This window comes from Phragmites australis, chromosome 13 (assembly GCF_958298935.1).
Source record: "Phragmites australis chromosome 13, lpPhrAust1.1, whole genome shotgun sequence".
Lineage (NCBI taxonomy): Eukaryota > Viridiplantae > Streptophyta > Magnoliopsida > Poales > Poaceae > Phragmites > Phragmites australis.
The window spans coordinates 30,723,962-30,750,555 of record NC_084933.1 but is presented as its reverse complement, the minus strand read 5'-3'; the positions used below and the strand labels follow the sequence as shown (position 1 = coordinate 30,750,555).

Genomic DNA, 26,594 nt, shown 5'->3' with positions numbered 1-26,594 from the left:
AAGGTTCAGGCCCCGGGCACGGCGAGCATCGTGTCCTGCTGTCGACGAGACGCTGTGCAGTGCTTCACCATCCATCCGGTCAAAAAATGGTGCTTTTTTTCAGGGGAAACTGATGGTTCAGTGAACATTTTGACAACTGGCTTTACTACCGGAAAATGTATGCCTGATCCTGTCCCAAAACTTCAGCATGGTGCCCAGTGATTTGTACAATTTTTTTCTTCTTCAGAGAGCAGCCGGGATTTTGTTCTGCCGATTAGATACTACTACATCGTACTAGTAGAATACCCTTTGGCTTCGTAAAAGTCTACCAGCGGCTGTCCGATCTTTCACTTTTTCCTGAAGGGAAAGGTCCGGTAATGGAATCGCTTTACGTGTGAAGTCGCAGCAGATTTGTGAACTAAAACCGGACAGCGCAATGCGAATATTCATCTGGCCCAGTTCTGAATTGTTAGCTGAGGCTGTGATAGCAACGATACAGAAATTATATGGGACGACGAGCTTAGTGGCACTTGTCTATCTTATCTTAGGGGTGGAAATAGCATCGGCTCGGCTCTGTTAGGTGGTCAAGATGATATATTGGCTCAGCTCGCTGGGCTCGAGCCTGCTCAGCTTGGCTAGAGAGCCAAGGCTGTTTCGCATAGGGATTTCATCTTAGGCATCACACCTGTAGCTGTCGTCTTACCTTGCCGTCAAAGCTATAGGGATAGCCCCAATTCCCTAATCCCCATGGCCGTCGCCATTAGCCGCCGTTGGATGGAATAGATGGCGTCGCTATCGGAGAACATGCTCGTGGAGATCTTCCTCCTTTTGCCCTGCACCCCGCGTCTTCCTCTGCATGTTCCGCGCCCACTACGGCGATGCGTCTCCCCTCGTTGGCTTCTTCTAGAACCGGAGCCCTTGCTTCCTCCCAACGGCCGGCGGCGGTAGCGGCTCTAATTTTGACCGTGTTGTTGCAAGTGTTTGTTATGAAACCATGCGATGCCCACTGGCTCATAATCGTCACTGCCATAGTCACGTGCTCCTTCAGAGTTTGGAGAGGTGGGTGGAGAGGCGATGAGATCTAAGGGCGAAGAGATAGAGATGCGGCAAGATCTGAGTGCGAAGAGGCAATAGGCGGTGGGATCTGAGGGTGGAGAGGCGGCGGGCCGACAAACGGTGGCAAGAGGCGTATCTCTCTGTTTGTGCGACGAGTGAGCACTAAGGTGTGATTGAGGAAGTGAGGTGTGAGGTCACGAGTAGAGGCGGTGTGCGTGTTTGCATGTTGGGCTGGGCCGCTAGGTCAGCTACCTAGTCACTCGCGAGCTAGTTCGGGCTCGACCCGTTTGACCGTCAAGTTGGGAAGATGGCTCAAGCTTGACTCGTTTGACCGCCGAGCCGAGCTAAGTCGAGCATAGTTAAACCTAAGCTAGCTCACAAGGCTTGAGCTTTATTTCCAGTCCTACCTATCTATTGCCGATTTAGTTATATATTTCATCATGTGGGTTTGTGTAAATTTCGTTTTTGACAGTTTAACTTGCGGCTTTAACAGGCCAAAACCTGAAAACCCAGAACCGACTGCTGGATCAAAATATCTCTTGGAGCAATGAGCCCGCAATATGTTTGGTTTGAGTATAAATTATCCGACGAGCTTCTGATTACAGTTTTAAAAAGCTTGCTTTACTTACCGAGTTCCATCCTACTCATGGATTAGGTGGCGAGCTTAGTTTGCGAGGTGATGTCTACTACAACAACAATAATGCAAGGGCCGGTGGATCTGAATAATGCATGATAAGATTTTTCGTCGCTTAAGTCCGTGAATGCTCTGATTGATTGGAGATCCGTCTGGACTATCTTGATCGTGGCTAGTTGCAGTGACCCACTCGCGTTGATCTGTGATGCATGTGTGTACCTTCATCAGGGCGCTAGGTAGCTAGATGATTGGTTTCTTATTTCACAAGTGTAGTATATCAAGTGTGACCGAAGGAATGAAGGTATATTACAACATGGACAAGTGTATACTAATTGTATATGCATCAGAGATCGTAACACGAGAACGGAGAACCCCCTGCGTCTGATCGAAACCAATTGCTCTTCCGGTAATCCCTAATAGCCGTCAATAATTTTGTCGGTGATGTTGCTACAAAAAGTTGTAAGTTTTTTTTTTGGCCGTGTAGTAATCCTTTCAAGCCTCACCTTCTTCCCCAATTAAATTAAACATCTCGTCCTAACAAATTCCACTTGTTTCCGAATGGATGTTAGCAACGCGGAACGACATTAGGTAAAGAAGCGATGGATCGGTCTGCGTCTCGTTCGTGGATTGTCGCGTGAGACGGCGGATAAGAACCGCGCGTACGTGCCGCTTGGCACGACGGAAAGCCATGAAAAGCGCTCGGCGGCGCCATTAATCTGTACTGCGTACCTAGGCGACATTGAGCTTTTTCTGGGGAGGCAAAAGCAAACGGATCAAGATAAAGCTTGGATTTTTGGATGGATGATGGAGCTGGTCGTACCTTTTTCCATCAGAATTAAGAATTTTACTTAAACGATAGACGATGTACTTATCGATAGCTAAACGTATATGGTAACTTTGTTAATCTCTAAATTTTATATCTCTGATCTTTAGTAAATTATATGTAAATGTGTAGTGCATCTTTAAGTTGTACATGTGTTTCTAAAAAAAGCCGAACAAGATTAGGATTTAGGCAATCTCATCATGGCTTGGCGAGAAGTTGCTGCTGGTATTGTCATGACCGGAAAGCGGCGCGGCACTAGCTGCTGCTGCCGCCCCAGTGCTTGCTCTGCTTACCTCACTAATCTGTGATGCCTTTTCGATTGGATAGGGGCCGCATCTGCATGTGGTGTACTTTAGCTGCCATAGACCTAAACCAACACTGACCGACTCGCACTTGGTTCGCATTGCGGGACTAATTGCGTCGGTTCTTTGCAGGGAAGCTTCCTGCGCTTTCGTTGAATCCGAGCTGGAAGCTTTGTAAGCTTTTAGGAGCATACGTGGGGTGAAAGACAGGGGAGAGTCACAGATACATTGCTTGAGCTAAACCGCTACTATCACCTTTAGTTTTTTCCGCGAAACAAGCACTGGTTTGTGTGCTTGTCATGTTGCCGACGGCAGCACTTGCGGCAAGCTAGCAGTGTCAAGCGTGCAGTCCCCCACACGGCACACTGTCTCAGCCAGCTTGCTGTGCAGTGTAGTGTTAGCCGGTGATGTACAACACTGTGCCAGTGAAAAGCAGCCTGCATCATAGCATGGACGAGCCGTGGAGGTCTTGCGCGTCCACTCCTTGCGCCGGGGTGGAGCCAGCCGCGGCGCGCACGCACGTCCGTCCAAGGCTCCAAGCGCTAGAAGAAACCGAGGTCCGCCCGCCGTGGCAGGCAAGTGGAGTGGAGACGGACGTAAGCTTCGGTGCCCAAGTGCTTGTCGCGGAGCGCGTAGTGGCATCCTGGCAGGGGACGAGGAGCCTGTTTGCTTTTGCCCACGCCTACCCCATTAAACCGTTAGCGTTTTCGCCAGTGTGGGTGTGAAAAATGAACCGCCGGCTCCAAATCAAACGAGTGCGCGGTTGCAAGACCAACGCCAAGAAATTAGCGGGCGAGCGCTGTTGCTCCAAACAACCGGTGGCCTCACTCACGGTCGCGGCAGACGGGTGGGGAGGAGTGACGAGTTGGGCCTTTCCGTGGATGGGATGGTGGCGGACCTGGCACGAACGATAAGGGCCGGCGAGCAAATGGGCTATCACGGCCCACGCACGATGCTGTCATCAACAAACACTCGAGTAGCAGAGAACGGGCTGGTAGACCGACGGTTCGTTCCATACCCACGCGCGTTCGAGCCCTCGGCTCAACGCCGTTTCTCATCGGGACTTGCTCCTAAAAATAAAAATCATTATCTCTCACGCGTTAATAGCTAAAACTAATAGTTTGGATGAGCTAAAACTAATAGTTAGCTGACTAATAGCTAGTGATAATTGTTAGCTGGCTAATAGTAAGCTGGACCTGTTTGGATCCATTAGCTAATAGATGGTTAGAGATAGGGTTAGGTGGAAGAGCAATACTATCATTTCACCATCTATTAGCTGAAATTAGCTAGATTAGATCAGCTAATGAGATAAATATTAGCTGAGAAGTTGGCTAATAGTTAGCTACCCTATTAGCTGATTTGTTTGGACCAGCTAGAGCTAATTTTAACAGCTGACTATTAGTTCTAGCTGATCCAAACAGAGCCTTTGTCCTCTATGGAATCGAGAGTTTGTTATCTATAAAATCTAAATTGGCTCCATCAATCTCTCCAAGAACACGATATTCTAAATTATCTATAGTTATAGGGCTAAATGCATACCTGAGTTGTGAATATGTCTACGTGCGTTTTGTTATAGGTGTGTGTACGCACAACATAACACACACACCGGTAGAAGTTTGGTGGCGGGGCACTGCTCGGTGAACACTACACGCTGCACAATTCACAAGATCGTGATCTGGTAGCTGACAATTTGCAAAACCTGATTAACCATTTTATATGTGAGTTGTTGAAAAGACCTTTCATATGCATTAAAAAATGTTGGATTGACATTTTTTGGGTGGCGTCCAAAAATGTGGACTTTTTAGATGACATGCAAAATGTTGGATCAACATTTTTAGGCGACTTGAAAAGATTTGGATTTTTCAGGTGACATGCAAAATGTTGGATCATCTTTAGATGACGTGAAAAAAATGTTGAATCGACATCTTTTGGGTAACATGAAAAAAAATGTTGGACCAACATCTTCAGCTGATGTGAGAAAATGTTAGATTTGATCAACATCTTTTTGGTAATGTGATCGAAAAAATGTTGGATCAATGTTGATTTAGCGAGTCTTTAAAAAATTTCAAATATCGAAACAAATTGTGCACGGAAAAGAGAATACAAAAACATATTACCAAAACCAAAAAAAATAAAATAAACCAAATACCAGACCAAAACTAGCCGATCACCTTATGCAACCGACCATCTTATATGTTCCGTAAAAAGAAGCCTAGCAAAGGTATAAAAAAAAGGAAAGAAAAGGAAGAAAGAATAAAAAACACCTGTACCGGCTCAACACATGTGGGCCGATGGTGGTGGGAGGAGCTCAGGCCGTGAGATAGAAGAAAGAAACCAATTAATAGTGGAAAGAAAACTAGGTCAAGATGGAAAGAATCCACAACAGGGAGTTTTCATCAATTAGCTTAGCGATGAATGTTCACGCGACTTGATTCAACAAATTGCTAAACCTAACCAAACTATTGTTTAGAGAAAAGAGGAGATTTGTTAATAAAAAAAATTGGACAATCGGTCACACAATCTAATTCATATTTCTACCATCCATCTGCAGGACGTCAATTAGCGGAAAGAAAGGGAAAAAACAAGGCAAAAGAAACCAGCCCCTGCTTGGGCTACAACACACGTGAAACCAATACACTGTCCAAAATCACAAACAAACAACCAGGCCACGACAAAAGAAAAGCCCTACACATCCCGTTTTGGTGGCTATACGCTTGCACGCCGACGCCATGAGATCCTTCTGACATTGACCACTTCGAGAGTGCAATACTTGAAGTTAACGAGAACAAAAACAACTCTACTAGTTCAGTTCCGTAAAAAAAAAAAAAACACTCTGCTAGTTCAGTCGATCAAAGCACAAGTACTGAGGGATATATTTCACTGGCGAAACAACCGAAATCCAGCTGCTCGTACCAGATCAACACGTAGAAGCCTTTGTTGTTTCAAGCCCAAACGACGACAATAAGACGATGCCATATTTCAATATTGCAAAACACAGTACCAAAATTAAGTCCGAAACTTACTGCACATAAGATGCATAAGTGCTGTGGGTATAGACTGTCTGGAAATCCAAAGCTATAGGAACTATGGGAGCCCTCATCTTTCAGAAGGAAACCTTGATGCCGAGTAAAACCATGAGCTGGGAGACGAACTCCGGGTGCCCAGGCCAAGCCGCACCTGTCACAAGATTGCCGTCAGTGAAGCAGCGGTCGATCGGGTTAGGCTCCAGCCAAGTTGCGCCCCCCAGCACCACATTGAGCTTCACAGCTGGGTATGCCGTGCATTTCTTCCCCTACACATCCCCCAACGAGGAAGCATCAGTGCATACGTCAATCAAAGTCTGTATGTCATGCTGTGAGAATACTGGACAGATCCCAAAGCTAAGGACAATACGAATACGTGGTGGTGAACAGGTGAAGAACACAAAAGATTTTACATCATTTATCTAAGTCAGAACCTACCAAGATCTAATATTGCAATCTTCTTTTGCTCGAAGAAAGATTTGCTAGGTTAGAAAGTGGAAACAACTAAACCAAAAGAAACATCAATGCTACAGACAACATTATATATCTATCAACAGAAAACAAAATAAATACATACACTCATACAGCGATAGAGTATATATCATGTTGTACCTGGAGGACTCCAGCAGCAGATAGAATCTGCTGGCCATGGCAGATCGATGCGATTGGCTTTCCTTTATCCATGAAACCCTTCACCAAGCTAAGGACTTCATCATTCAGTGCAAGATACTCAGGAGCCCGTCCGCCAGGAATTACAAGTGCATCATAGCTTGAAGCATCCACACTATGAAACGATGCTGTCAAAGTAAAATCGTGACCAGGCTTCTCACTGTAAGTTTGGTCACCTTCAAAGTCATGAATGGCAGTTGGGCACTTATCCCCAGCACCCTTGTCAGGGCAAACTGCATCTACATGGCAACCAAGAGCTTGAAGAGACTGAAATGGGACCATAACCTCATAGTCCTCCATATAGTCCTATCAAGCATGTAAATATGGAAAAAAAGATGTTCAGCAAAGTGGTAATGACTCGTGACAAACTGAGGAAATAGAGATCGAGAATATGAATTAAATTGACTGAGAAATCCTGTTTGACTTCAGACCCTATACATTGAAGGAATATGTTATTACCTCATATATGCAACGTGTGAGATATTAGGACAAAGACAGCTAAAAGGTATGCATGAACGTACAAAGAATTCTTATGTGAGAGAACATAGTTTCTCAATACTTACCCCACAGAGGAACAATATTTTCTTGTTTGAGCCGGCCACAGAGCCTCCAAGTGCTTTGACGAACAGGCTGATGAATTCAGGATGAGAATCATATGTCGCTGCAGTGATGAGATTACCATCAACAGTGCATTTGGCCATAGTATCAGGTTCTTCCCACTTAGCACCAGCAGCAACCAAAACTGGTTTAACAGCTGGATACGCAGTGCAGGTACGGTTCTGGACTACTGCTGCTGCTGCCAAAATCAACTGTCCATGGCAAACTGATGCAACAGGCTTCTTAGCATCAGAGAACTTTCTGACTAAGTCAAGCACTTTTTCATCCATTGCAAGGTATTCTGGTGAACGGCCTCCAGGAATTACCAATCCATCATATCCATTTGCACTAATCCCATCAAATGAAGCATTGAGTGCGAAGTTATGACCTCTTGACTCAGAATATGTCTGCATGACATATGCACAAGATAGAATAAACGCAGGCTTGTCAGAGCAAGAATACAACCTAAAGAGGTAAGCTAACATCAAACAGATAAAACGAGTCAAAACCATAGCTCGTTTTTACAGCTGAGAATTTCAGCCAGATCAAAAAATTCAGTCCATATGCCAGAGGGAGTAAGCAAGAGAAGCAGGGTAGAACAGTGTAACAATATAGTCAAAACCATAGCTCATTCTTACAGCTGAGAATTTCAGCCAGATCAAAAGATTCAGTCCATATGCCAGAGGGAGTAAGCAAGAGAAGCAGGGTAGAACAGTGTAACAATACTGCAGGACCCTCAAGGCCAATTACATTGTATAGAAGCAACACTTCGGGAGCAAACATGTATCAATGCAACATGCTGATCGAGTTTGTTTTTTTTCAAGCATATTTGTTTTTCCAGATTAATCAAGTGTCCAGGAAAATGATCCAAATCCCAACCACTTCAAGACAGTAGTGATGGCGATTTCCGGTGTTGGTTGAGCTGATCTGGATATATTGTCAAGACAGCCAAGAGGCACGTGCTGTCCCCTAGTGTTGTACTCAACGATCAGTGTGCAATTGTTCTAGCGTTTTATATATAGTTATCAGTCAGATAACTATGAACTATCTACTAGGCAACCCTCCAAATCTCTTATCATATACTAATTTGTAACAATTATAATTCATATATGTGGTGAAGTCTTCAGTGTGGCCACCAAATAGGTGGCAATCCTCCATAATAACAGTATGCGGAAATCAGTAATACCCGGACAAGTTATAAATGCTTTTACAAACATCGATGCAGATTTACACCACTCTCTTGCAGCTCCCCTATGTTTAACAGAAATATTTGAAGAATTTCAGATAAAATTAAGAGACCAATTTTTCCTAGAGATTTGTTATTTTTCAGGCATGTTCCTTTAAACTCTTGTTGCATCTACTTTTAAAATGCAGGTCCCCTGCAGCTGTGTATCCTCAACGTGGTTCATCCTAGAAACGGCCTGCAGAGTGCAGAAGTAGCCTCTTTTCAAAAGTCACAATGTGTTCTTTTCACGTATCTTGAACCTAATGAAACATTAGTTGCCTATACAGTTCAATCACAAAATTGCTGCACTTCTTTGCACTTAGAATCTTAAAGAGTAGGCAAATCATACACAGTGTCCAATCTAGTTTGTGAAAGCTTCCACTCTTTACTGCCAATCACATAAACACAGAACATGTCTTCTACACCACTCTATTTCGTCCAAAATATCTCACTAGAACCAAGACCGACATAAATCCCTACCCAATCGAACAGAACCACGGGAAAAAAGATGGGGAAATTGATCAACGTACCTGGTGGCCAGTCCCCTGATGGACGGCGGTGCGGCAGACGTCGCCGGCCTTCTTGCCAGGGCAGACGGCGTCCACAGCCACCCCATACGCTTGCAGCGCTTGGAACGGGACCATGACCTAATCCATCAATTCAAGAACCGATTTGGTGTCAGGATACACCAATCCAAGACTGATTCTTGATCTAAGTACAGCTCATTTTAGCACTAGGCGAAGTAGAAAAGAGGAGCGATTGGAAAGAGACCTCGTAGTCCTCCATGTAGTCGCCGCAGAGCAGGAGCACCTTCTTCGCAGCCATCTCTGATCTCCGTCACACACTCGCGACCGCACAGGCGAGACGCTTCGGTTTGTGTCGTCGAGCTCGTAGTCCAGAAGCTTCCTCACAAGTCTCCGGGGACGGCGGGGAGTAGTGCTCTATCTGCCACTGGAGAGTGGAGTCATCCGGAGAACACCTGGCTCTCATGTGTTTCTAGTATCTCTTGCTTTTTTTTTTCTTTCTTTTGACTAGTAAGGTGCCCATATTTTACTACGATATTCATGTTTCAAACGTAAACACTAATATTACGAAAGTATGAAAAGAAAGAAAAAGAATGTGATTTAAAAATATTATATTGTACAAAGATAATATATTGCATAGCGATAGTCCCACTTATTTAGCTCTCAACATGATTACAAACAAAAATTTAAAATTGTTTTGTGTCAAATATGATATGAATACAAAATGTAAAATGACGTAGCACATTATAATTCCATAAAATTCCGTAAAGTGACGTAGCACATTATAATTTCTGAGTTGTCTCTTTCCCCGTAAAATCCCTACAAAATCCTAGACAATGACTTTGACATGATAATCAAATTTATTTGACAGCTTCCATTTATGTTAAATAAACTAAAGACAGAGTAAATAAACAAATAGCAACATCACAACTTAAAAGTATCCGATACTTCTGCATCAAATGTTTAGTGTCATTTATTGTCAAGACAGTTATTCAGAAATAATGACTGAACATGACAATCAAATGTATTATTGAGACTAATACGATCTAGAGAAGAACTATATTAAGGTAAAATACATCTGAGATGATGTTTAACAAAAGGTATAATAGTCATAAGCAAAATAAACGGTAAATAGTATAATAGTCATAAGCAAATAGTACAAAGTGTTCGTGCTGACATATTGACAATAAAATCTGCAAACAATAGTCACTACCATTAGGAGAAACTAAACCACGATACAAATAAACAACGAAATAAAACATACCAATTTACACGTACTAACTTGTACTATGAAATATTATACTCTATCTCAGGCCACGTATCAAACTTTTTGCCTATAATTGGACATAAAGCTTCTTTTTATATTTCGGATGTCGTTCGAAGTCACACAACAATTATGATAAATAAGAGAGTTCGTAAGATTATGTACAAACATGATGATTATATGAATATAAATATTATGACCCAAAGCTATGCACAGATATGACTAATCTCGGATGAAAAGATCATGATTTATGTTTGAAGTGGAGTAACTGGTGAACTTCAACGTTCAGGGAGCAAGGAGGACATCATGTGTGTCGAGCCACCCATGTCAAAGTTCATATTGGTCTATCTCGAAATGCACAACACATCATTTTAAAATAGTAATCTAGCTAAAGACCCTAAGTAAAGAATATTGAATCAAATACTTCGCTAAAGACCCAAACTTGAAAAGACCAACAATGACCAAGTTGTCAGCCCATATTTTTAAAAACAGTATTTCGCTATGCACAACCGGAACATAAAATATGCATGGCAATGTTAGAAATCATGCTTGGTTTGTGCCCAGTTCAGCGGGACAAGAGGCACATACTTGTTGATAAACTTGATGTCCACACCTTATTATGCTCAAGTGCTCATATGTTTTTCTAGAAAAAGAGAATATTAGCATATTAAAAGGACGCATCAGCAGCTGAATGATATACATTCCATGTTTGACAAAAAAAGTGTCTATTTGTTTAAATTACGATATCTGATCATAAGAGCTAAGAATGACAACATAAGGCTAGGATAGCTTGGGGGCTCCAACTGATGCTCTATCTCATCTGATGCAGATGCTATCATAGCAAAGCTTTAAAGTCGAGAAGCATCAACCCCAATTATAGATAATGCTTTCAACCCAATGAAGCTAGATGACTATTCATGTTTTGTCCATGGTGAAGAAGGCAGAGATGAACCTTGCAAAAAGAAAAATCAAACCATCCTAATTTAATTACAACACTGTTAATCCCTACAAGCTAAAAAGGATAATCCTAGTATGACTAAAATAGCTAGTTCATAGTTAATCATATAGGACGAAAGTTATGGTCTCATGGAACAACATTGTGTGGAGTAAAATCACAGGCTTAATACTATAGCAGGAATTTTACTCATGTGAATTCAAACAAAAATAACAAGGACATCGTTATGTTATTTTGGAATATGTTTCGGTCATCTGTATTATCTTGTAAAATTTTTTGATTCTCGTTGCAACGCACGAACACTTAACTATGTTTCACGACGCATGCAAATTTAGACAAAAAAGAACAAGGACGTCATTATGTTATTTTGGAATATGTTTCTATCATCTGTACTATCTCGTGAAAATTTTTGATTCCCGTTGCAACGCACGAGCATTTAACTATGTTTCGATTCCATCGAACTGAAATATGTATCCACAATAACTAATGTAGCTTGACATGAGCTTTCCTACATATAATTGGTCAAATATACCAGATTGAAATGATAAAAGGCTTTTAATGTGAAAATGATATGAATTGCATTGCAATACAATTGTATACATGTAATAGTCTAGCGGATTGGAATTTATGTTCCATAAAAATTGTCACAATATGACGTAATGGGTGAAAGAAATGAGCTAATAGAATTCAAAAAAGCAAAGCATGAGTAGTGAAGAGTAATTGGCAAATAAGCAAACAATACCTCACCTATGACGTAAAGATCTCTCTATAGAGGATGTTCTTCATGCATGTCCCACTTTGCTTTGATCACTTCTCTTTCTTTTTTTTGTCATCAGCTCGGACGATAAGGAGTCTGCTATGTGGTAGCAGCAGACAAAAGTATAAACAAAAAGGAACTTTCAATTTTTACATGAAAAAAGGGCATAGAGATGAATGATAACGAAGCAATATGTGAGGATCAATAAGGCAAAATTATGTTTTCTGCAGCACAACTGAAACAAATATGCATCTTGAAATATTTCCAAGAATCAAGAAGTGAAATATTTTACTGGTATAATATGGTTTTTTCCAATTAATTGTCGCAATCAGTGTTTACTTTAAAGATCAATAAACACTGATTCCAAAGAGATGAACATGTCTTTGTAAGAGAGCAAAGCCTAGCTCTTCCTTTACCATGCAAACCAAAGCTGACCAATGGCAAACATAGTTGTTTGATAATGGTATATGCTTTCTTTGTCTAATTATTGTAATTTGTAAATGCAAAATGCTTGTGTACACTATGTTATAATAACTTGTGTAAATTTTATGACTTTCACAAAGACAAATACAAAAGATCGTTGATAGTTAAAGAACAGTCACTTGAATTCACAATATTTCATCTAAAAAATAACAAAATTAGCATTCATGTAATATGTACAGCACCATAGATTAAGCCGCAATCGATATGCAGTAAAATTGTTAAAACTTGATAAGTTATCGAACAACTATGTTTGCCATTGGTCATAATCAGGAAAAGTAATATGATCAGAATCAGGATATCTAGTAAAAAAAGGAATTAGACACCTACAACTCAATCCTAAGTCAAAGTTGTTTGTCAAATGGCAAACGCTACAGATCATAAGCACAGCAGACCTCAAATTCCCTACACAAAATATCCAATTGCTAAAGAAAATCCCAAAGCAAGTCTCCAACTGCTGCCCTTACCTTACGATACGTCAAGCAAAAGGCACAAACTGTTCATGAACCAGCAAGGAACATTTCACCCACTCTCTACTCCAAACAGAACACGAATCAATCACGCTTAGCTCAAGGTCTCACCACCGAGCAAGATAATGAGAAGCTTTGCAGATCACGATGCAATTGCCATGTGATGGAAAAGAACGAACCTAGGCTGTCCGGGTCGTCCCTCAAGATCTCACCGTCGCTGATGTCGACCACGGGCTTGTTGACGACGATGCCACCATCAGGGTCCGGGAGGATGATGTCGTCATCGGGTCCATCCTTTTATGGGAGGCGGCACGGTAGGGCACTGAGGTGCAGCGGCGAGGTCATCCTTTTACGGGCAGCGACGAGGTCGTCCTTTTATGGGCGGTGGCTGTAGGGCACGGAGGTGCGGCGGCGTGGTCTTCCTTTTACGGGTGGCAGCGTGGTCAGGCACAGAGCTGACAGCAGGCAGAGGATTCGCTAGAGTAGGCTACCTCGGCGATGGGATAGGGCATATCGGTGATGGGCGGGGCGTCTCGGGAGGACTGTCCCACCGCCGGCTTGCCTTCTCCGATTGCGTTTGCCTCTTCACTGCATCCTGGAAGGGAGGAACGGAGGAAGAGTGGAGCGTCGTGGGGTGGAGCCATGGCCCGTGGATGGCGAGGTCAATGAAGATGCGACGGGTGAAAGGATACGGTGGTGAGGAGGTTGCGGGTGAAAATGGAGGCGGGTGGGGCAAGCAGAGAGTAGGCAGGCAACTTGGAGATCTCGGAGGTGACGTGGAATGGAAGGAGGCGACGACGAACGAGCGACGCGAGAGATGCGGGATGTGGAAGGATGTGGGCCAGTGGGCGGAGATGCGGGTGGGCAGGCGCGCCGAAGAAAACCGGGCGAACGAGGAGGAAATAAATCGTGAGTAGACCAATCGGGGGGGTGGGGGTGCAGAACAAAACACTGATGATACGTTCACTAGCAATTTTTTAAGTAAGAGAGATGTTTTGTGGGGTTTTTTCTTCAAATTTTTCTAGGTGTTCTGGAAAATTTAGTTGTAACTAAACACGTCAGTAGTACTCCTACAAAATCAACGTCATTTTGTGACTCAGTGTAACAAAATGCTGGAATACTGGCCAATTTTACCGGCTGACAAATTTTGATCGAAGCCAAAGGTGTAAAATCAGGTAGGCAATGTCAGATTTTTAAATATTATTATGTTATTGGTAAATTTAAAAATAATATCAAATTACAAAAATTAAAAAAAAATACCTATTTATGTTCTAGTCCCGCGAGAAGGGGATTTCGAGTCTCAGGAACCCGAAAAATTATTTTTCACGCCCTAGAAAAATGAAAACACCTATGAAATTCCCACGTATGCACAGTAAGCAAGATTTCATAGCATGGTGGTGCGAAAAAGGGAATTTCGCGGCATGAGGGCTCGAAAAAGTGTTGTCGCGGGTTGAGCGCTCAAAAACTACTGACATGTCAGTAGTCGTGGCCTTGGGCGACGATAACCGGACACATGACATGTTTTCGCATCTTTGTGGCATGAAAACTGTCAGTCCTATCCCGGCTGCACAGCCCATCCTCCCCTTGGTGCCATTTACGAGTTCGGCTGAGCGCTTGTTTTAAGAGAGCGAGAGAAAAAAGCGAGGAAGAAGAACAGGAGGAGGAAGGAAAAAGGAGAGGAAAAAGAAGGAGGGGGGAGAGGGAAAGGAAGGAGGAGGAGGAAAAAGTGGAGGATAACAAGAAAGAAGGTAAAAAAAATATGTATTTTTGTTAGTATTGTTGTTTTATAATTAGATATTTGGTAGTTGTAGATATTGTTAAAAATTAGGTTATAATTATTACACGTATACAATATTTACTTATGATATACGAGTCGGAAAATTAATTATAGATTTAGTAATGGTATCATAGATGTGCAAGTTAATTTGGGGTATTTGTGGTATGTTATACATATTAGACAGATTAAACATATAATTTTATTTGAGACATTTGTTCCAAGTTTAGTCTGGTTTTATACAGTTTTTGAATATACAGTAAATTATGTAATCTTTTAATATTTGTACTATTATAATCCAAGATGATATAATTTTTTTTATTTAGGCTGAGAATAATTTTATTTCATTGAAAATTATGTCATGCCACGTATATGTCTTGAGTACTATAGGTTTTTTAGGTAATTTTTTAATATTGTTTTAGATTTACGTAATTTAGTAATATGTTGTTATAGATCTATGTAAGTTTAATTAGAGATGTAAACTTTTAATTATATATGTAAAATGAATGATTTACATTTTAGGTTACGAGAAATTATATTAGGTACATGTAGGGTTCACAAAATTTGATATTGAGTGATAGATTAAGCAATTTAGAGAAATATAGTAATTGTTTACTCCATTTGAAATTATTCACATGAAATTAACTTGGTAATTTATTCAATTTTTTTATGTCACAGTTATGTCAACACTATAGATCTTAGAGTTTTCTATGGAAATGGTCAAATCTGTAATGGTCTATCGCGTGTTGATTAGAGCAATTTTTTATTTACTATCATTGATCACCCAAACCCTGAGGGTACAAGGATGAAGGATATGAGAATATGGTTTACCCATTATTTACAGTTGGACCCTGATATTTATTCTGTTACGGTGCATTGCATGTGGAACCGTACATTAGATCCAGTTTATTGGGAGTTCAAATTGGTGTATCAGATGGACAAGTGGTTAAAATGGTTGAAATGGTACAGTCGTTGTAGGGCTAAGTTTAATATAGTGGTGCATGCTTGTCTAAGAGAAGTGTATAAAGGTAGTAGTTGCAACTACACCTCCAAAATAAGAGGATATGCGGGGGCATGCAGTGTCGAGAGAAAAAGTTGAGCAACAGCATACGACTGAGGCAAAGGTTTTTGTGCATAGACAAGCGGCAAAGGTTGAGGGTCAGCCTAATGTAGGGGAGAAAATTGAAGAATTTGTTGTTGATCTTAATAACATGGACCGTAACACGATACACGAGAAATAATCTTTATTGCAATATGCAAATGTGGAGGAGGATGATGAAAACGACTATGATGATGATGATGAGTCCTCTAAAACTATCATCATAGATCAATGGAACTTGCATAAGAAAACGAAGATGTAAATTATGAAAAATCATGATTTTCCTTGGAAGTATGGATCAAGTATGGTTCACATAAATCACACGTTTGATGTTGCCCCTGTGTTTATTCCTACACCTGGTATGTGCCTACTCTTTATTCTATAATTTTTGGTTTATTACACATTATGTGACACTATTCACATGTTTCTACACAATATAATACAGGTATGTTCCGCATGGAGACGACCACATAGGTTTTGAGGAGTTCATCGCACTCCAGTGGGAACCCGTTCTTTGACTACGGAGGGGCCTCCGAAGTGATGGTCTCCTCTTAATTGTATGGTGCACCTCCGCCCCCTCAGGCTACGCAACAGGAGGCAGAAGGCACCTACAGTCTTCATCAGTTGCCCAGACGTGAGTGCCATGCGCCCAATTGGTACACACCTTTCGCGTAAGAGCATCCTCAGGATGTGGAGGAGGTAGATGTTCCAATGTCAGCATGTAGGCGAAAGCATGCCAGAGGTAGGACCAGGGTAGGGGTGGGGGCAGGGGTCAGGAGTAGTCTGTGTTACTTTTATGCTTAATAAAAGTAATTTATTTAACTTTTCATTTCATTAGTTTGGACTATTCGTTCACGATGAACAATGGACCCCTCCATGTATGAGGAAGCACTCGTGTGTGACCTTATCTCTTCCGCTTTCAACGTCCTCGACCCTATCAATCAGAATACACGTGCAAGTGATGCGGCATGCCTTTTTCTCTCTTTGTTGGTAGGATTCCCTGACACCCACCCTGCCATCGTAATAACTCTTCCTCACACATAATTGTTGGCAGTACTCTATCCTTGTATCATTGATATCTAAAATAGGCCATGAGCATGTACTCTATATAAGGGTTACCTAAGGACAAATACGCTCCAATGCATACTAACCAACTACTATATCTCCAACACAATCCCATCCGTGGCTTCCAAGTCTGAGTCCGACAAGGGTAAGGGCAACACGGCCATTATGAGCTATGGTGTGACATACTTGACAGATACAAGCGTAAGGACAAAAAGCGAAAGAGAAATGAAAACCCAGAGCATAAGAAAAGGGAGCTGGAGTTGGAGATAGGAGCGCATGAGGCATGCATGCCATGATGCAATTGCAGTATGATAGCAAGCAAGAAACTATTCTCTCTTGCCACTATTTCTTGGTACGTGCGGTAGCATGAAGGTTCCTCCAAAATGAGTGTGCGGCCTACCGACTGTGCCGGAGCCTGTGGAACGAGGACTAGCACAAGGGTACATGTGCAGCAAGCCCTACCCCATGGATGCAACTTCCAGGAGATCTGCTATGAGTATCTAGATGAGAAGGCTCCATACTTTCCACCGACCCAATGTATGATTTCTTGCCCCTGATAATCTTTCTTCCCATGTAGCATGCTTCATTTAGTGATAGGATACTACATGCCATTATAAATTATCATAGATTGTGTAGGAATAGGGTACGAGCGGTGCGTATTGCCATATGTACCGTAGTCATAGGCAGACAATAAATGCTTACGATAAGTCTTATATGTGATGTACTTTACTTTTCATCAATTAAATGGTTGAGATTTACCATTTCGCCAATACACTTTTTCTAAGCACAACGCTCTCTTAGGATTCACTGCTTTCCATGTAGACACAACTATAACTCTTTGCTAAATTTTTGCAGAACGAGATGATCACAGAAAGCAACAGTTTTCACAGTGAATCTCTGTCAATCATTAATGATACAATTTTTCCAGCTTTTATAGAGAATCCCTGCTCATTTGTCCTTGCGCATAGTTTTTCCGTCCTCCAGCTCCAAGTCATGCACATGCACTCAGTTTATGCACCAGCCCCCAGGGGTTCGAACCGTCGCTGTGCTTAGCACCCTTGCAGGTTCCGCGAGTCCTAGAACATCTCCTACAGATATGACAGACGCTTATTCATGTGTACCAACTACTAGTATGACCCGTCTCGACATGGACCGTATAAATATTCACTGGTATAGCGACATAGATCACTCTGGTGCCACTTTCCATACATTTTTTTTTCACTTTATTACCAATCTTTTCTCTTATTTTATTTGTCTAGTTTCCTCTAACTATCTGTGACTTTATGGAATGACTAGACATGGAGGAAAATAAGCACAAAAGGCATTGAGTCAAAATGAACATGCAGTGGAGGAGGCAAGCTTACGAATGCTAGGAGTACAAGGAACAATAAGAGAAACTACGCCTCAAGCGGCAAGAGCGCATAAGGAAGATAGCGTAGGACTGCGTCGCGGCTGAAGCATGCGAGGCAGAGAGAAAGAAAGCTAGAGAGAGCCTGTCGCACCAAGATGACAGGCCCTGATGCACAAAGAAAGGGCAAATATATCTCGGGCTATTTTCATTCTCTAAGGCATATTAAGTTAGTATTTATGCGTGTCGTACATGCCAACATTTGTTTTCGTCATCTCTACATGATTAGGGTCCATTTGTGGCACGACAAAAATTGCTACGTTCCATATAATATTTATCAGCATATGTAATATTTATCAGCTACGTCCTATTATTGAACTAGTGATTCTACGATTTTTTTCATCTTTCTATTCTGTATAAGAAATAAGTTGAATTGTAAAATAAAAATGTGAAATAATATTTCTAAATATCTTTTCTGGCAATAGAAATAAAACTTCCACTGAATAGTTTTTGCATGCATGCAATAAAATTTAAATACATTTTCTAATTTTCCATACAATCCGTACAACAAATAAGTTAATTAGCATAATGCAAAAGCAAAATATTCTTTTGCGCTAAAAATATTTTTTAGCATGCAAATCATATTTTTCGCGTGGTCAGGACTCGAAAAGAAATGTTTTCGTGTGCTCGGGATGCGAACATGTTTTTCATGCGATCAGGACGCAAAAACTGTATTCGAGCTTTCAATATGTGAAAATATGTTTTCACGTGACCAGAACTCAAAAAAGAATTTTTTTTTTCACGTTTCGAGGACACGAAAACCCCTTCTAGTGGGATCAGGATATGAATAGGTATTATTTTTAAATTTTCGTAAATTGTGTATTATTTTTGAAATTTACGTATAAAATAATATTATTAAAAAAAATGGGCAATGTCAAAGTAGGTTCTATGCGTCAGGATACGCACGTTTTGCAAATTTATTTTGATAACAGAAACTAATTTTCTTCAAAACTTCTCATAAGCTGATTTTCTTCAGAACTTGAATCTCTTCAAATTTCTGCAAAGGCACTATTATTTTAGTTACACAAGGCAGGCGAAGATGCCTGATGATTTGCACTCAGAAAAAGAGAAAGCATTCCGTCGTACATGCTGAATGTGCCGGCAGATAATTTAGCAGATTTTAGCCAGCGCAACACCATGTGAGAAGGCGTGATAATTTTTTTTTTTTAGAATGGGTGATTTCATTATATCAGTAGTACAAACACATTACAAGATAGAAACCTGGGATAAAAAAACACAGAGAAAATACTGGTCCTGCCATCCGCATCCCGAGTTTCATCTTCGATCCACCATGACTAAACATAGTCGCACGAACTAGAACTAAACTCTGCACTAACGAGAAAAGACCATTAAAGATCATAAAATTTTTCAGTCACCAACCGTAACATCTCGTAGCTATGATGTATTGAGGATGATAAATGTTTCGGACAAACTCACAGGTCAAAAAGGAACCTAACGTAATCGAACACATTAACAACTCGGAAGGGAGATCCGGAGCCTCCGACGAGCACATCATCAATCCGGACTGAAAACTCGCACCTCATCACGTAGATACAACACAACATACGCATATACACCAACACATGGGTATACCTCACACATACTTACCTCACATAGCTGGAGAAGCCATAGAAAAATAAAAGCACCAATAGATCTCACGCTAAATTCACTAGACAACCTAAGACCTAACCTAACAAGCTAAACTATAAAATAGAAACATACTAACCGAGAAGACCGGGCCATCCTCCTTCTCCGACGCCGGGAGGCCGTCGGAGGCGAGGGTGCCAGTTGAATTGCCTCTGCTCTGACGCTTCGCCCGAGTCGCCTCACGCGTCGCATCTGAAACTAGAAGTGCGTGATATACTAATCCGCTGTTAGCGAGGCTTATTTTTGCAACTATAGTATCCAGGTTGCAGGTTTTGGCCATTATCTTGATATTTTCACCCATGTTATTCTGGTCAGAAGCAGGGCTCTCCAATACGTGCGGATCTCTTCAGGCGATTATGAATTATTAACAAGTCATCGTACACACACAGTTGACTCTTAACGGCAAACTAAACTAATGATGGATAGATAAACAATACTCTTCGAATAACATGATCGTCATTGATCCAGATACAGTTGTTGAAAGGTCAAGAATGAACACCTTCCATATTGACATTTCCTCAGCTCCTGTTGCTGAGTGTTCTTCAAATGTGTTAATCGCTTTATTAAAAAAATGTGTTAATCACCAACTCCAGCAGAGAATGCCATCTTTAAGAAGAAAGACAACACAACTCGCAGAGATTTTGCACTCAAAACTCGAGTTCACAGCCTGAAAGATTTTTAGACTTCGCAAAGATTCTAACCATGACATCCCAATTCGTAATGCAAAAAAGAATATTGAAAAATCTCTGAAGAATCGCAAAGAGACACCAAGGTTAATGTGAACAAAAGACCCCCTCCAAAAGGGGGTTGATTATATTCTCCATCTCGGACATAAATTGATCGAAGAAATATCCTGATGTTAGTAAGGAACCTAATACAATACAATGTTTGAGGATAGATCAGATATGCTGAACAGTCAGCAGTTTTACATGTAAAGCCTTAATATCATTTATGAAAGCTACCTCGCTTCATATCTGACCTATAATTATAAGTTATCAGCCTCAGAAAACAACAGTCTTTATCACTATCAACTTGAAAAAAGAAACATAAAGCACCACATGAATTTATCCAAGAGATGCACTAAGCAAAGCAAGCACTTCAGCTTTGCCACAAGCAACAGAAGCAATGACAGTGCAATAGAGCTTAAGAGAAAGCAACTCCTACTTTCCGGGCAAAATCGTCATCGTCGTCGAAGTCTTCATTGTCTTGATACACGTTTTCATCTTCAGATTTGTAGTCATGGCCTTCAATTGTCTCGTAGTCGTCAGACTCGCCCTCTCTCTGGTCATAGTTATCTGCCTCTTGATTTTCCAATGCATCCACTCCAGTAACATCTTCCATCTCAAATTTGTCACCATGAGATGAAGATTGCCCCTGATCCTCTACAGCGATCTGATCTTCCTCATCCTTCTTATGTTCTTCATTGCCTGATGCACTCTTGTAATCTTCAGCGCTGATAATGTTGTCACAGCCTTTCTTCCCAGCTTCAACCAGAGAACGAGGCTGCCTAACTGCAGCCTCAGCAGATTTCTCATAGCTGGAAGATGAGGTATTGCCTACTGTGGCCTCTATTTTCCTCTGCAAGATGACACTGAGGGGTTTTGGGCCCTCAAAATCAAGAGATGCTTCAGATTCCACGATTCCATTGGCCTTCCTAGGCTCTCCTAAGTTTTTCTGAGCAGCAAAGTGAACTGAATTGCCATCTGCATGCCTGACACTTGAGGCAAGTTCACTCAGTCTCCACCGGCTCCTTTCATGATGTTGTCCTGCCTCCCGATGCCTAAACCCGTGAAAATCCACATGCCTAACTGGAGAAAATCTGTCCCGGAGTCGCCTTCTATCTTGCTCATTCTCAAAGCGAGTGTCAACTCTATCACGTGATCTTCCAGGAAGCTTTATTCTGCTCTGAAGACGGGCGCTCAGAGTGCTTCCTCGTGGACCCTGATGGTGATCTCTGCGCATGTGGTGACCATCTTGTGCCCTTTCCCTATAGTGTTCATCCCTCCAGTGCTGCTCTCCATTGCGTTCTGGGCTAATGGCTGTTGAAGAACCATTTATTCTTCTCCTGCGGAGCTGATGACGTAGATCTGATCTATCCATCTCAGCATGATCAATCTCTCTGTGCAGAAACCTTCTATCTGAATGGAAAGGTCTGTCCATGCTCCTCTCAGATGATGATCTACGCCTTTTCCTCTCATAGCCATCATACAGTTGCCCAATCTGGTTATGCTCGCCCATTCCATTGAACTGCTCCCTTTCATGATGGGCATGAATATCGAAATCAGCTGGAGCATATTCATAGTCTTCTACTGGGTACATATCCCTTCCAAAGTCTTCCTCATCATGTAAATAAGCAGCACTATCTGCATCATTGTCCACAAGAACATCAAAACCAGGCGAAGACTCCCCCAAAAAATCATCAGCCTCCCTGCTGTTCTGCGGCAGGTCATCTGCAGGAGGCATTTGGTAATCCTGGTTCCAATCTTGGATAGGGTCACTTCCCACAGGAAGCTGGTTCGGATAGGACACAGGATGATCCTCCTCGGAAATTGTGAAGCTTTTCTTTACTGCTGGTGTAGTATTGGGTACCTTCTCTGAATTGAGCCTAGACTTCACTGCATTGGAAGCAAGTTCAGAAGGTACTGTAGCTACACCAGCCTTGGCAGCATGGACCAAAGACCAATCAGCTGTCATTTTGGACCTGTCACCAATTATTGGAGCACTTTGCTGCATTGAATTATTTGGCTCTGTGGACTCCTCATTCTTTTGAGCCTGGGGCTGTTCCAAAGGAAAGGAAGAGACCTTCATCACCTGTTCCGGGGGATTATTACCAGCCGTTTGCGGTCCATGATAAAAATGGCATCTATCACCTTTCAAGCAGCTCCCTTTCTGGAAGTAATAGCATGGGACCATCTGCTTGCCTGAGTTATATGCACCATAGTGTGAAGAAACAGAAGGTACTCCAGGAGTTGGGGCACCAAAGAAACCATCAATTGGCTGGACAAGGTAAAGTAAGCAAAATTAAACTTCAGAAAGAAAAAAATTAACTAATAAAATGTCCAGGCAATCTTAACCCTGTGCTAAGTGAGCTATAGGGGCTTCTATGTGCATGACTTGTCATTTTGTGACGAACAGCAGCATAACATTCGTAGTTAATTTAGGCAAATGCTAAAATGAATCTCATAGTAAACGAAAAGAGACGTACCGGATGGCGAAATGGACATTTCAGATTCAAACAATTGCCATTCAACCAGTACCAACAGTCTCTAGGGTTCATCCGGGCACCCTCGCTGTGACGAAAATCACACTCATTCCCCTGATGGAAGAAATAAAAAAACATAATTAAATTATGATTTGGTCGGAAGTTAACAAAGAAAGAATTGCACACAAATATGCATGATCGTTAAGATTTCATTGATGGGATAGTATTGCGGAATGAGGTTGAATACTTAACGACAAAATCCAATAACCAACTATGAATGTGATGCTAAATATTGAAAGGAGCCCACCGTTTGAAGCTAACAATATGTGAACCAAGTTAACAAATAGAGTTCGTAGCGACCACTATAGCTCCCGCTATTGCGTCAAGGTAGTATGCCAAATATAGCGGTTTGTAACTTAGCGGCTGCAATAGCAGTTAGCGGGTCGCTATCGTGGGCTGCAATAGCTGTTAGCGGGCCGCTATCGCGGGCTGCAATAGCAATTAGCCTTGCTCATCAGGTCAGCTCCAGCCTCCGGATGCCGTTGATTTGCTTTGCCTTTACATCTATGGATTTAGGACTTAGCAGGATTTAGGACTTAGCACTTCCATTACTGAGACTTATGAGGGAAACTTGATGTTTGTTTCTTCTTTTAAGTTATATACTTATATGTTCGTAACTTCGTATTGATTTGTCACTTATTTGTTTTCTAGTTGCTAATTGCTATTTTACCATATTATTAAGTCAAATATCATGATCTATACTCAAAATTGGGAGTATTTTTAAAAGTCCGCTATTGGAACATAGTGTCCGCAATATCGCCCGCTATCCGCAATCTGCTACCCTGACACCAATCTGCTACCACCCCACTATCTGCTATTTATTACCTTGATTGATGTGAACTATGCATGAAAGAAACAGAGACATCAACACGACAACAGAACCAAGTATGAAGGTCTTCTGACACATATCGTGCCTTTGGATAAATATGGAGCAAAAGTTTACTTTTCATATACACTGTTAGCTTATACAAACAGTTATTGGTTTCATATTGTAGTGTACACCATGTATGAGCATGCAAAATCATGTGAGGAATATCAAATTATGATAAAGTAATCTTCCAGAGACACTAGTAATAATCAGCAGCTTGTACCAATCCAGCAATCCTAGTGAGGCTGTAGGCACCAAAAATTCCAGTCAAAACCTTCACCACATCGAAAGGTTGTATCATCACAAGCAACAATTATGTGCTGGAGACGTATCTGATAGTAAAGCGCACTAATTTCTGATCCCCAGGGTTTTCAATTCCCAATAATTCAACCATTATAATGTCAATCACGCGACTAGATAACACAACTTAACCTGGCTCTAGCATCACAAACATCACAGACCTAGAAAAGGCACAAGCTTGCACCGCTGGATTCAATTTATCAAAATCGCCATTAAACAGCACAGATGCGTCCAAAACCATAGAGAATCGATGTTGCACCGCGAAATTTCTCCTATGCCTACCTCAGAAATCATACCCAGACCAAACCCACGACCTCTAACAAAAATTATAAGCTTTAATGGCACCACAGAAACCAAAGAAACTTGCGCGGGGGAAGAGAAGACCGGTCGTCGAAGCGGCGACGTACCTTCTTGCAGGTGAGGGGCGAGGCGAGGAAGTAGACGCAGTCGGTGTTGCGTCTCAGGGCTTCCTCCTCCGGCGTCAGCGGCTTCGCGCCGGCCGCCGCCCCCGCTGCCGCGGCGCCGTCCACCTCCATGGCCCCCGTCCCGTGGGGGGCCGCGGGATCCTGCTCCCCTAACCCGACCCGCGCGACGGGGGAAGCTAGGGCTCGGCGAGGCTGGCGGCGGCTGGGGTAGATCTATGCCCCGTAGGCTAGGGTTGGGGAGGGGAAGGCGAGGAGAAGAATCCGGACGGGCTGGGCTTGCGCTCGCGTTGCGCCCTTGGCTGCTGCGCGTGTGGACTGGGTTGGAGCCGCCTCTGCCTGCGGGTTAAACAAAACAGCGCGACGCGACGATACATGAGGGGAGGCACGGGAAGCGGGACGGGGAAGGGGATAACGAAACGAAACGGACTAGAGTGGCAGCAGCTGTTCGGTACCTGCACCTGCTCGCATCACTGGATGCATCTTCGGGCTGTTTGGGGCGTGTTTGGTTGCTTGCATCCGCTGTGCTTGTGTCGGTCCCGTGCTTGCATCCGCGTAAACACTCTAGAAGATGACCGTTTGGTTTCTAGGACGGAGCGTGCAGAGGTGCTTTCGCTCGTGCAAAAATATATCGTCAACCTGCATCCCACCTACGCTCGACTTGGCCTTCGCTCCCAGGCCAGGCCGAACAGATGCAGCACTGCCACGGGGGTCCACCAGTCAGAACGACGCTCGCATTACCCCCTCCTAACCGTCTGTCTCGTGCACCTTTCCCTACGCCGCCTTCCACAAGCGGATCCACCCTAATCACCTCCGGGCAAATGGACCCCCTCCCCGGCGCCGCCTCCACCGCACAGAGCGGATTGTGATAAGTCCGGGCTCGATCCACACGAGCGGGCGGGACGGGGGGAGCGCGGCGCCGCCAGGGAAGCTCGAGGCCACTGGGGGAGCACGACGCCGCCGGGGGAGCGAGGACGCCGGGGGAGCGTGGCTCCGGGGAAGCGACACCGCCGGGGGCGCGTGCCGCCGCCGGGGGAGCACGAAGCCGGGGAGCTGGACGAGGCGCGTTGGCGATGTGCAAGTGATTCGGGATTAGTAGGAGGGGGATCCGAGAGAGGCAGGAAAGGGAGGCCGGGGTGTTCGGGATTAGTAGACTAGGGCGTTTGGGATCAATTTTTTTTAGCCTGCTATCTTGTGAAAAGAATGCACCTTTTTCTAATTTTGCTGCACTACTAGCATCTTGATGCTCCTGCAAATTTCAGGTAATCAAGGTGGAGTAACATCTACAACAGGGAACTCTGAAGGTGCAAGAGTGGATCTTGCTGCGTGTCTCTGTGAAGAAACGAGGTAATTTGTGTATGTGATTTGAAATGTTGCTGTGTGAGATCAAGCTGAAAGGCTACTACTGGTCATATGAATATTTCTAAATATAATTACAATTTGTTCTTGTTTATAATGGTTAGATGGATGATTTGGCTGTCAAGCGGTGTAAAATAATTGCTCATGCTGCGGAGTAGTTGCTACAATGTGTGCGTACACGTTGTTTTCTATGGACGTGCAGATCGTGAAGCACCCGTCACCTATGGTCCCTTAGCTGAAAGAGATAAAATTAAGATGAAAAACCTTAGGTTTATTTTCCACAATGATGATCGGCACTGTGTAGAACAACTTCGCATGAGGAGAGCCCCCTTTTTCACTTATGCACATTACTCAGAACAAGGCGGTTGCTTAAAGATACAATTCATAGCTCCATTGAGGAACAAATTGTTCCTGCAAGTGGTTGGTCACAATTGTAGATTTAGGTTGATAAAGCTGAATTTTAGAAGGGGTTTGGAAACAATTAGTCGTTACTTCCAAGAAGTCTTGTATGCTATTGGGGAGCTACGTGGAGAGATGATTCGGCCACTGTCCAACGATGTGCACCCAAAAATTGCAAACAGCTGCAGGTTCAACCCATATTTCAAGGTACTAGTGTTAGGTTACGTAGTTGT

The 26,594-nt window shown here is 42.6% G+C and overlaps 2 protein-coding genes across 2 annotated transcripts; both read right to left on the bottom strand.

Annotated features, from left to right (window-relative positions):
* Window positions 1–5,643: 5,643 nt before the first annotated feature.
* LOC133888805 (protein DJ-1 homolog D-like) lies at window positions 5,644–9,289 on the bottom strand. Its single transcript, XM_062329178.1, has 5 exons — window positions 9,080–9,289; window positions 8,839–8,955; window positions 7,050–7,490; window positions 6,430–6,792; window positions 5,644–6,086 (listed from the first exon to the last, which is right to left on the bottom strand). Exons 1-5 carry the CDS (start codon window positions 9,131–9,133, stop codon window positions 5,898–5,900), a joined length of 1,164 nt encoding a protein of 387 aa, XP_062185162.1. The 5' UTR covers window positions 9,134–9,289; the 3' UTR covers window positions 5,644–5,897.
* An 11,235-nt stretch (window positions 9,290–20,524) lies between these two features.
* Window positions 20,525–24,980, bottom strand: LOC133888068 (zinc finger CCCH domain-containing protein 32-like). Its single transcript, XM_062328175.1, has 3 exons — window positions 24,589–24,980; window positions 22,957–23,067; window positions 20,525–22,748 (listed from the first exon to the last, which is right to left on the bottom strand). Exons 1-3 carry the CDS (start codon window positions 24,715–24,717, stop codon window positions 20,895–20,897), a joined length of 2,094 nt encoding a protein of 697 aa, XP_062184159.1. The 5' UTR covers window positions 24,718–24,980; the 3' UTR covers window positions 20,525–20,894.
* Window positions 24,981–26,594: the final 1,614 nt, after the last annotated feature.